This window comes from Denticeps clupeoides, chromosome 6, assembly GCF_900700375.1.
Source record: "Denticeps clupeoides chromosome 6, fDenClu1.1, whole genome shotgun sequence".
NCBI classification, from domain to species: Eukaryota; Metazoa; Chordata; class Actinopteri; order Clupeiformes; family Denticipitidae; genus Denticeps; species Denticeps clupeoides.
Window position 1 is genome coordinate 13235332 of NC_041712.1, and position 12410 is coordinate 13247741.

Below are 12410 nucleotides of genomic sequence, written 5' to 3' on the forward strand. Positions count from 1 at the left end.
TATTTAGGGTCGTTCTCTGTTTTATCAGCTTGATGGTGATTTTGTGAGCTCTAGTGTATGGTTTCACAATAGGGCAACAAGTATATGTACCACTGCACTACCGCCATTAACCAGCAGGTGGATATGAAGCCAATTTCTCACAAATATTTGAAATTAAGGAGACTTTCTCATTTAATTTGACTTGACAAATACACATCGAATTCATTAATATTGAATATATGCATTACGTCTTCTACTGATTTGATCTGTGAAAGTATTGCACTTGCCAAATTTTGATTCATATCATACAGATTATTAAAGCTTGTCTTTGGGTTGAAAAATCAGTTTTAACAAACATGTTCTCTGTAATTTCATCAATGTCAGAGCACAGAGAACAGCCCAACACTCAGTGATGCTTGGAACTAGCACATGCTGCTCTTTTGTCCACAGGGAAAAGGCTTTATTTTCAGTGATGTCACCTGATTCACAAATTTCCCTATGCGACCTTAATGTCATAAAAGCATAATCAAACCAACAGGATGATGCTAATAGAACTTGACCATAGAAATTATTGTGATAATGCTCTGTTCTTCTTCTCTTCCTTGTGTTCTATTGAAGCAGAGTGGGTGATGTTTTGGATTCCATCCGTGTTGCTGCTATACAGACAACTGTAATAATTTAGACTCTGGCCAGCATGTTTCCATTAGGCCTTAAGATATTTAACAAGCTCAGTTAAATTGAGTGGCACATAAATAAATTAACCTGGCTAATGCCCCAGTCTCCTAAATATAGTTTTCCATGGCTTGCTTTCGTAAGCAGACAGCTTTCCTGGTGCAGCAGATACCGAAAGTATCAAAAGATATGGGACACCAACCTACATGCAATGTCCTCCTATAGGGGTTGGATTCAAAGCAGTTTGATTTCAGAATAGATCTTGCTTGTTTCTTGCACCTGATTGCACATGATTGTTGGGAACATGTTGAAGGTCACATGGAATGAGGGTCTGAAGACCAGCGACATGTGCGTGTAGGCACAAACACATCACCAAAAGCACAATCCTTTGCTTTATCAAAGTGTGTCTATTAAATTCCAAACATCATTAATTCCAAATTAGTCACAGATAATGTAGTTTATAATTGTCTACATAAAAATTATGTTTCACAAACTGTATACATTCCACATTATGTAGGGTATGGTGAAACTATGTGCACGTAACAGCCAAATCTAATGGGACTGTGCAATGGAAGAGCTGCTGCTGCTGCTGCTGTGATAGCAGCATTGCATGACTGTGTGATGTGTGATGGTGTTAATTTGATGACTTTATGGCAAACATTTGATTTTATTGTATCTCTCTAATCAAAACGTTGGTATTTTCTTCTTGTACACACACACACACACACACACACAAAACATCTGTACAGTTTGATGTGTAGTGTGTTAAAGCTCTAGAGAGGCACAGCCATGAGCACATGCTGCAGAGCTCAGGTGCTGTGTCTGTGTGTGTTTGTGTGAATGTGTGTGTTGACGTGTGAGGGAACCTGTCCACCCATCAGTTGACACAGTTTTGCTATGTGCTGGGCTCAGTTGGGTAAATTTTGCTAATTCCAGCTGACTGAACTGGGTTAGGACAGAATGTAGGGCAAACTCCCAAACTGCTGCGTGCACACACATATACACACTCGCAATTTTTTTGTTTGTGCATCGGTTTGAGCACAGTGGCAAATAAAAGTGCTAAATATGAATTATAAATATGCAAAGATATTTATGGAACAAGACATTTCGAAACTTAAAGCTAAACCGAACCCCACCATTAAACAACCTGTGTGTTTAAGTCCTCACTTTCATACAGTTTTCTGTTTTCCTATTTTTGTGAATACATTTGGTTTCCAATATGATATAAATATAAAAAACCTGCCCACATCTCTTTCTCTCGCTCACTGGTCTGATTAGTAACATTGATTTTCATCATTTGTCTTCTGAATTCATACAAAAAAAGCAATATCTTGATCTTGGAGTGGAGAAATAAAATACCAATTTAGAAGACGATCATTTTAGAACAGATGATAGTTTATAAAATCGGAGCCCAATCGGAGCCCATGGAGGTTGGTTGATAAGTCTCACTCACCATGCTTCCTCATTCCAGATGTAAAATATTCACCTCAGTGTTTAAACACTTCAACATACACACAAGCAAGTTTGTCCCACATGTCCATATTATTGAGCGCATGAAGGCAGAAATGTAAAACACACAAACGGAGAAAATGTAAAATACACGAGTGCCGGCAGACAGACACTCCCTCACACATGCCTGTAAACAGAGTGAGGATGAACGCTCTTCTGATTGTCTACAGGGTAAATATTTACCTCATCGCCTCGCTCGACCCCACAGCACCTCCAGAGCCTCCGCCTCCATTTGCCCAGCCCTAATGTGGAAAGCGGTGAGCGTGTGTTTATGCAGATGGCTGGTGTTTATCATTCCATAAACACCAGCCAACTTAATGTTTGAAAAATCAAGAAGAGCGAATTAGGGAGGCTGAAAAAGCTGCGTGTGTTGTGGCGGAGCTGAGAATGAGATGGCGAATGGCGAATGGCGGATGGCGACAGGCGACAAGGCAGTGGGGGGAAAATGGGAGCAATTTTAAAAAGGTGTGGTGGGAAAAAATGCAGCAATGCAGGCAAACCGACCTGTACTGACTCAATTCCCTGCCAAACCAATCACACACCCTGAAAATGTGAGGCACAATTACACCACGTCTGATACGTTACAAACACTCCCAGAGAGAGGAAAACAAGGCCAACGTGAGCTGATGTGCCGGTGATTATACCCCCTTCCTCATTCACACACACACACACACATTGCCATGCTTCCCAGTCACTGCATTCCCCACGACTCAGTCTGCTCGTATAAAAGAGTTTATATGCCTCTTTACAGAGTCCTGCCATTACGAACACACCGCAGTTCTTATGAATGATTCGAGCTTGTCACCAGCTTGGACTCTTAAAACAGCCTTGGGCTCAGCAAGTAGTGGAACAGGACTTCAAACAGGTCAGATGTCAAACTGTGATGTCTCAGCGTCCCTGGGCTAGCCAGGTGTCACCCATTCACATTAGTGCTGAGTCTTAATCACCCTCAGGTTCTGCCTGTCAGGTTTTAGTGACTAGGACCCTTTAAATGTTAGTCACACCACCATGTCTTGCATTAATTGGTTGTGATGTTTGGTAAACCACGTTGACCCAAAATTAAAGTGATAATAAATATGAGCTGATTTCTGTTTTTCCTTTAATGGTCCTCTATTATGAAATTTTCACTTTGTGATATTATTCATCACTAATACTAGCTCCCCTAGCCCATCCCGCATGGTCCTGCAGTGGCTAGAAATGGCGAAATGCAGCTCAGACTGTCGGATCTGGAATAGCTCCCCTTATATAGTCATACCGGGAAAGGTCATGTCTTCCAAACGAGCAAAGCATTGCAGTTGCTTGGTGATTGGATGTAAAAATGAGCACAAATGTATCAAACGAGACTCTGAAGAACCTGAGGGTTAAAAAAATATATTTCTGGGAAAACACCTACATGTCTTCCTGTTTACACCAAGAAGTGATGTCATTTCCACGAATGCCTGTGCACTTCTATAGGCCGCTCTCCTCCTCATTGGGATTTAAAGCTACAGACACTGAAATGGTGTGTATTAGTGGACCACTATGACCTATATAAAACAAAATAAAATGTTCATAAAAAGGACCTTTTGTAGAATGTAAGATGATCACTTGACTTCTTCAGAAAAATGTATATACAGTACAGGCCAAAAGTTTGGACACACCTTCTCATTCAATGTGTTTTCTTTATTTTCATGACCATTGGTTGATTCTCACTGAAGGTATCAAAACTATGAATGAACACATGTGGAGTTATGTACTTAACAAAAAGTGGAGACCTGACCTCCACAGTCACCAGACCTGAACCCAATCAAGATGGTTTGGGGTGAGCTGGACCGCAGAGTGAAGGCAAAGGGGCCAACAAGTGCTAAACACCTCTGGGAACTCCTTCAAGACTGTTGGAGAACCATTTCAGGTGACGACCTCTTGAAGCTCATCGAGAGAATGCCAAGAGTGTGCAAAGCAGTAATCAGAGCAAAGGGTGGATATTTTGAAGAAACTAGAATATAAAACATGTTTTCAGTTATTTCCCCTTTTTTTGTTAAGTACATAACTTCACGTGTGTTCATTCATAGTTCTGATGCCTTCAGTGAGAATCTACCAACGTAAATGGTCATGAAAATAAAGAAAACACATTGAATGAGAAGATGTGTCCAAACTTTTGGCCTGTACTGTATTAAAATGTCCTGTTTTCAGGCTAACCCCTTGGTATGTGTTCCAGGCCAGACACTTGTTTGTTTGCCAGAGATGGAGAGACTGTTAATGTCAGCTAAAAAGGCCGATACACTGAGGCTTCTGGGATACTGTGACCTTTGAGAGGCTGAGCTGACTGGATTGCGAGTCTGTGTGTGTTTCTGTGTTAGTGTGCCTTTCTGGCACGGATTTAGCCACCCAGGAGCTACACTGACAGCTGTGGGAGCTCCTCTGAAAGTGGACACCAGTGTGCGTTTGAAAGTCAGTCGATGTATTTGTGTGGCTGTTAGTCCCGGACTGGGGAGGGGTGTCTGCAGCATCCTGCAGGGGTGCGGCACTAAACTCATCTGTTCACTGAGGCTGAGGGTTCTTGGGCTCCTCATGGTGGCGGCGATCAGAGCGTGAGTGATGATGTCACGCAGTGAGCACCAGACCCCCACCCCCCACCCTCACTGCCTCCGACCGCGCACCACAACACAGTGCTCTGATGTGGACACAGATGAAAGGTCGCGCTGTGTGTGCAGCAGAACCTCTGTAAATCACCACGCTGGCTGGGTGTGTGAGTTACGTTAATGAGGAGCAGAGGACAAGGGGGTTGGGAGGTGAAACACTGGTATGCTCACACACCTACCAGCTGTTAATACACACAATGTCCCAATATAACGTGTGCCCAGCCACACACACAATCTACAAACAGACCTTTTGTCAAGAATTTGAATGAAGAAAAAAGTTCCCCTCCTTCTCACTCTTCAAATTCTGATGCTGGATAGGTCAAAGGTCATGACAAGCACAGAAATGAAAGAGGAGTTAATGGTGTGTGTATTCTGCTGTGTGTCTGTCTTCCTCTGTTTGTGTAGACCCAGGTGAGATGCGTTTTTATTATTTTGGAGGATTTATCATTAGAATTTGATGTCCGGTCCATCTGGACTCAGCCACCATGGCAACTGTATTGCTGCACACTGATATTGCAGCTTAAACTAGCCTGTGTTTGTGTGTGTGTGTGTGTGTGTGTGTGTGTGTGTGTGTGTGTGAGAGAATGAATAACCATTGTTGACAGGCTGAGTGCACTCTTGTGAGGCTGTTTGTGCTCATGGAAATGAGAATACTGGTGCATGAGAGACAGAGATAATTAAAAACCATTGTTATTACACACACACAGATCGAGAGCAGACCTCAATGCTTCCCTGGGAAGGGATGCTAATCTGTGTGTGTGTGTGTGTGTGTGTGTGTGTGTGTGGGGGGGGGGGGGGGGGGGGGGGGGGGGGGGGGGAGCATACAAATGTGTGTTGTGGGCCACTGTGGATATGTGTGCACAACATGTGTGACAGGCAGAATGACCTAGAAACCAGATCAGAGTTAATCCTGACACGATCAACTCAGCTCCAAACGCATTCCAGTGAAAAATACACTGATCACCCACAACATTAAAACTACATGTTGGTTCGGTCCCACTCAGCCCCAGAAGTGAGCATCTTGGACTCTTTAGTCCCTTTTCACAGCACAGAGCTGTTTCAAGGTACAATATAATACAGTAAATGCTGCTGTCCTGCCTTTACCATGTAAAGAACACACTTGAAGCTCTCAAAACATGATTCACCGTCCACGTCATTGAGCCTTGGGTGCTCAGGATCCTGTCACCAGTTCAACAATTGTCCTTCCTTGGACACTTTTTGTTGAGCAGTAACCACTGGATGCTGGAAACGCCCACAGGACCAATAATTTTGGAGATGCCCTGACCATCAGCTGCCTGTGCAGGAGACACGGTAACCAGTCAGTGATATTCTCGTCTGTTGGTTTTAACATCTTTGGCTGACTTGTGTATTTGGTGTGCCGTGCTTTGGTGTGGATGGCTGATACATTGCACATAAATATGTGATGAAAAGCCTGATCATGAATTCTCATTTTTCCTAATGATCTGAGACCTCACACAATGGCAGGGAGGTCAAAGAAAGCTGTGTCACAGTACGATGAAAAATACAAAATGGAGATGGAGGCAGAGAGGCAGGACGCATGTAGCAGATGCAGGATGTGTACATTTTCGTCATCGTGCTTTACTGGACTCATCTCCTGCTGTCAATGTGTGTGTGTGTGTGTCTCCAGCTGTTGCTGTGGCAGTAACAAAGCGCCTGCTTCCTTCTGGGTATTATCAGAGCAGACAAAATGACTCCATCAGCACAGGCACAACTAAGAAGAACCTATAAATAACTAACTAAATAAATAAATATGGTTTTAGGGGACACGGGGTGTGGAGGTCGTCTAACTTTTTTTTACTCTCCTTGTCAATCTGCCTGTGTGATTGACTGTTCAAGCCTGAAAGAGAGGCAGACGGCAACTGTTGATGTGTGGGGAGAGGAGCCAGAGGCAACGCACAGACAGACCATAAGGAGAAGAAAGGAGGAGACGGGAGAAAATGAGAGCAGGAGAGGGGGGGAACAAAGACTGCAGCGAGAAAGAGGGCAGGCAGAAACTCAGAAGGAAAACGAGTAGCAGTGAGAGGACACGAGTAGGGCTGCCAGAAGGAGGAAATAAGGGACACAGGGAGAGGCAGAGGGTGAGAGCAAGGGGACTGAGCGATATGGAGGGGGGCGTGCGAGGATGAGGGAAGAGAGGAGCAGTGGTCGTGCAATTAAAATGCCAGTGATGTCACCCTGCGTTTATGGCTGCATTTGACCCTGACAAGCCGTCTGCTGATAACACAACAGGACAGAAGTGGAGGTGTGAGTATGTGTGCATTTAAATATGTCTGACTGGTAGATAAGATCATTTGGACTCCAAACAAGACCCAGTTTAAGAACAGAAGAGCCTTTAGCCGCACATTTTGAAACACAACTCCATTTTACGTCAAACTTCCTTCCAGAGCTGGAATGTACTTTTATTTTATTGATGGGTGGAACAGAAAAGAGACGGGAGTGGCCCAAGAGGTCACATGAACAACCGAAAAAAAAAAACAATCCTACAAAACCATTACAACACACAAACTTCATTCTGTTCTCAAAATCTACACAGTTGTCACCTAAAGTCTCCTCACTCCTCTGCGGTCGTCAGTGATCAAGATCACCAACTCTCACATAAGTTCGTTCAAGTCCTGCTACGGGTTTGTGTTCTGGATAAAGTGTGGTGGATGAACAGATCAGATGTGGCCGTGAAAGCGCTTCTGCTGAGAACTCTCTCCATTCGCTGACACGTTCTGTCAGCCTCTCGCTCCTGGCTCATCATCGTCGTGCTGAAGTCTCGTTACCAACTCTTCAGCCCCTAGCTGACCCTCTCAAATGCATCAACCACAGTCCAGCATAGAACAGAAGATGAAATACAGGGTTCTCTTCTTCTTTTGGCACAAAATAGGTGAAAAGTAATGAGCTGAGAAATTACTGAGAAAAAAAAACACACACAAGAGCACAATCTTGAGTCCCAAATCGCAGCATAATTCTCTTTTTTTCAGTGATGCACCTCAGTGTGAACATAGAGGTAGAGAAGGGTTCTCATGCTTTCTTTTCCTCTGACAGGAAATCTCTTCTTTCTCCTGATTGTGTGGCATGCTCTCCTCGGCTTGCGCTGTCACCTTTAATCCAACCAGAGAGGCTGAAAGGACACCAGGAGAAGGTGTGAGATTGTGTGTCTTCCCAGGAGCATGGCTACACCAGGTCAACAGATCCACCTGAACTGTCAAAGTGCTGATCTTAGGAGAGTTTTTTTTACAGTCTTTAATCTCACTGTTAGTGGACCGCAAGACCATGAAGAACAGAAGACAGAAAAACATCCTTGGCTCCAACAAAATGTGCTTGATGACACATCAAACACAAGCAAATGCTCACATGGTGAAGATGTTCATGAGTTGTGTCCTTTTAAGAACTACATTTATGCAAAAACGACTTTTTTTAAAACAGAAATTTATAGCCGAGAGAAGGATGGATCAATGATTTTGACCAAAAAACTCATTTGCCACATTTGCCACATATAGTGACCTCTGGAAATTGATTTGCCATTTTCACCTTTGTTCTTAGTTGGATTCCACCCTATGTTAAGGAGAAGCAACTGAAAGTTGAAGCAAACACCCTGAAAGGGTGAGGAGTCCAAAACTGAGTTTTATCCTCACAAATAAATGAAAAAGAAAAAATGTTTTGGTCTTCCAACATCTCACTACAGGACATTTAAACACAAAGACCACACAAATGACAACTGAATAAAAAAATAATAAAACATTATGGAAGGACTTTAAAACATTAGAAGTAATTATATTCTATACAAAATCAATCATCAATGCTGACTGCAATAGCTTTCAAATGCAATCGTGTCTCTAAAGCTTGTTTGTGGTTTGGTTTTTTTTTATATGACAAGCCCATACACACAAACACCTTTATTCATACTATCCCATACAAACACACACATACACACACACACAGTTAAAGATTTCAGCACAAATACTCAGTTGCCCCTAGCAACCACATATACACACACACACACACACACACTAACACTTTTAACAGACTTTTAACACTGCTGATCCACCAAAGTCCTACAGTTTGCCATATGTAGAGTTTCTGTAACATTTCTGAAGACAGATGTCAATCCAGGATCTCCTTGGTGAACCTACACTACTCCAGGAGTTCTGTCAACCTCCAATCACATCTTGACAGTGTCAAGGGGACAGCTGTAGTGCTGGGAGAGCCTTGGCTAGGTGAGGGCTAATACAGATAGAAGACCTGACTGAAGGGAGGCTGAGAGGAGTTGGAGGTCTACAAGGCCGGGTTTTGTGACTGACAGCCAGTAAGTGCAATAGGGATCAATTCTGGGTCCTCATACTTTATAATAGATGTTGGCAGGGCTCTGTGGTGGCATCTCCTGCACTATGTAAACAGGGTGGCCATAGTCCCCACTGACTTTCTCATAGTGCGGGCAATAGGCTGACTCAGAAGTCCGCAGTGGAATGATGATGTCACTGGGCTCTGAGCCATTGTTGTTGCCCCCGCTGCCCGCTGTAGCCCCAGTGGCAGTGGTGCTGCTCCTCTTGGGGGTGAGGGAGGACAAGGAGAGGGCAGGATGGTGTGTCTCTGAGTGTTTGGCCTTTCGTCGACGGTAACACACCACACCAAGAATGGCCAACACCAGCAAGATGAAGGCGGCTCCTCCTGCGGCACCAGCAATTGCTGCAATGTTGTTGGAAGTAGCTTTACTGTTCTCGTCTTTTTCCCCAGACGCCCCCTCATCATTCACTGTCGTGCCGCCACCACCTAGTCCTGCAAAGAGACACAAATCACCCATTCTATTCAGAGAAAACTCCTGGATCTGAATGCCAGTGAGCCACGTCACAAAAAGCTGGTCATCTGGTCTACAAAGGGCTAATTATTTCAAAACCTCACGGTTATACCTGGGTTCTTGGAGTTTGTGCGTCCAACTTCGGCTTTGGGTTTTGGAGGTAGGCCATACGGAGCTGTGGAGCAAATATATAATGACCAAAATGAGGTCATGTGATTGTAAGAATGGTCATGTGATTTTTAGAATGGCCCAGAGCAATGTTAATTAGTACAGCATTTCTGAACAGCGCAGAAAGTCATTAACAGAACAGATGTAATCACATGACCTTTTGATATCAAATTTAGCTGCAGTCAAACATTTATCTTCCAACATAATTTAACATGGAATTATTGTACAGGTGATTTTAACTTGGTCTTGTAATTTAAAAGTGACAGTATGAGAGATGAGGTAATATGTGCCAGGGTGCATTTAGGTTCTCGGTGAAGAAGAGGAGCATGAGAAGCAACATTCCGAATGTGTTTATAAGGTATTCAATAGTTGCGTGACTGAGAAATAATTCATAGTTCATAATTAATTTAATATCATCTTCATGATGATGATATTGATGTAATACTACTGACATCATGTTGATGATAAGACTTCAAATAGTATGGCTTGTATTTGTTATGGTTAGCATGGTTAAACTGACTCAACATATTGAATATTATGCTATATATTAAATATGACAGAAGTAAAGATGGCAGTAATGCACTAATGTTTTTACAACAGTAATGTTTGTGACACTCACTCTGTCCCACTTTGAGCACCACCTTCATCCCTTGCGTTGCACACACTCCCCCTCTCATGCTGTCCAGACCCTGCTTGGTGCCGTCAGATGTAGCTGTGAAAATGGGGTGGGGGGTGGGATGGGGGTTGGTAAGAGACACAGAGCATAAAAACATGATGAATATGGCTGTACTGCCAGTCCAGCTAGGTCCCCATAATCCTGCTTCAGCGATGTGCTCCCAGCTAATCATTACAGCTCGCTGCCTGTCTGGGTCTCTGAGTGTTTTTCTGTCTGATTCTGGGCTTTTCGTGTCTGGTGGTGTATATCCAATCCATTTGTTCGTGTCTGTGTTTGTGTGCAGCCCAGCAGCATGCATTTAGTATAAGCAAAGGTGTTCATATATGCCTATCCACTTTCCAACACATATACTTACACAGCTGTTCCATGGTTCCCTAGTTAGGGGAACCAGATTAACCTTTATCTGAATGCAGCAGTGAACACTGAACCTCCTCACTTGCTTTCTGAACGCAACACCAAAAACAAAGAGGAGAAAAAGCAAATGACAAGAGACACATATAAACGTATAACAGAGATAATGGACTATTCATAAGATTTCCTGAAGAAGAGGACAAGGTACATTAAGGACATGAAATATATGCAAGCCAGACTAGAGAGAAAGATGAGTAGTAACCCCGGTGCTGACCAATGATGATTTACCCAAGGAAGGAAGACAAAGAGCAGACAGCAATAGGAGAGCATGGTTTGAACCATGGTGTGTTCATGCAATTTCTCAGCAAAAGTCACTTGCTGCTCAAAGGTCAAACACATGAGCTGGCAACAGCAGTCACACAATTCAAAGCTGAGTCAAAGCTCATCTAGGACAGGTCAGGCAGGCTTCATGACGCCCCATCACATGAAAGCAAAATCGAAATCCCTGAGGACAGGGATGAGCCGTGAACAACATAAGTAATGATATAACACAAAGGATGTAATTTGCACATAGATCTATTGACAGGCGATCGGCAATCATACTCAAACAACACATTTTTTAGTCAGGACTGGTCAACACAATGACACTCTGTAAATACTCTGTATAAACAACGCTTACAGCTTTTCAAAAACACCAGGTGCCAGAACTAGGAGCTCTCCTGAACTAGGAGCTTAATTTGACCACCAAACAGGCACATGTCTAATGACGCAAACACGTCTAATGATGGTCAGGGTTGCCAAATTCCTGACTATTTCAGCCAAGAATTGGCCACAGACAGTGTCTTAAATAACATTTCAGCTAGGAAAAAAACATACTGATGCTTGAGAAGGCTGTGGGGGTGGCAGCAAATTAGTGCCACGGGTTCAAATAGGGACCAGGTGTTTTAAAAGGTGGTTTTGGTCCCTAATTAATTTTTGAAGATTTTCTTTTGTTTTGGATGTTTTCATTGTGGATTACCATCACCTATATTTGTTAAATCTGAACCATGAAGCACTAGAACTTGGCTGCTCATAAGATTGAGAAATGGACTATCTGGGGCACGTTCATTCCCAGCCTCAGCTAGCAGGTAGATTAGAGCCCTAGGCAAACATAGCAATTGTTAGCTAGCTGTGTGGATCCCTTTTCTTTTCTTGGGGAGTTAGGATTGGTACATGTGTTTGATGTTGGTTTGGGGTGGATTGTTGGTGTTTGTAGCACTTTTATTGCAGTGTACTCAAACAAGAAATCACAGACTTCATATATTCTGTCAAAGACAATGTTTGTTTGACCATTATGGATTTTTTGTAAAAGATAGTGCAGTTCAAGGTTGAATGATGAGGTGGTCTACAATCACCTCCTAACTCTCATGGGAACAAAAAAAGACATCGTCCATCATCTCCTCAGTTACCCCATATGAGAGTGGTGACCTTTAGGAATTTAAAGTTGTCTTCAGACAGAAAATCTTGGGATTGGTAATCTCATATTTCACGTCATACACAGAGTAAATCGACGAAAAAACACAACTGCCTAAAAAAACAGTAACTGTACAGCACTGTGAAACCCAGAAAAAAAACCCTGACCCGTAACTCAACA

The 12410-nt window shown here is 43.1% G+C and overlaps 1 protein-coding gene across 1 annotated transcript in view; it reads right to left on the reverse strand.

Annotated features, from left to right (window-relative positions):
- Positions 1 to 7273: 7273 nt before the first annotated feature.
- Positions 7274 to 12410, reverse strand: part of efnb3a (ephrin-B3a) — a 31895-nt gene continuing 26758 nt past the window's right edge. The window contains exons 3-5 of the mRNA XM_028984929.1: positions 10370 to 10462; positions 9695 to 9757; positions 7274 to 9563 (exon numbers count right to left, since the gene is read on the reverse strand). Coding sequence (XP_028840762.1) covers positions 9124 to 9563; positions 9695 to 9757; positions 10370 to 10462 — 596 coding nt within the window. The 3' untranslated portion in view covers positions 7274 to 9123. The remainder of the gene's footprint in view (positions 9564 to 9694; positions 9758 to 10369; positions 10463 to 12410) is intronic.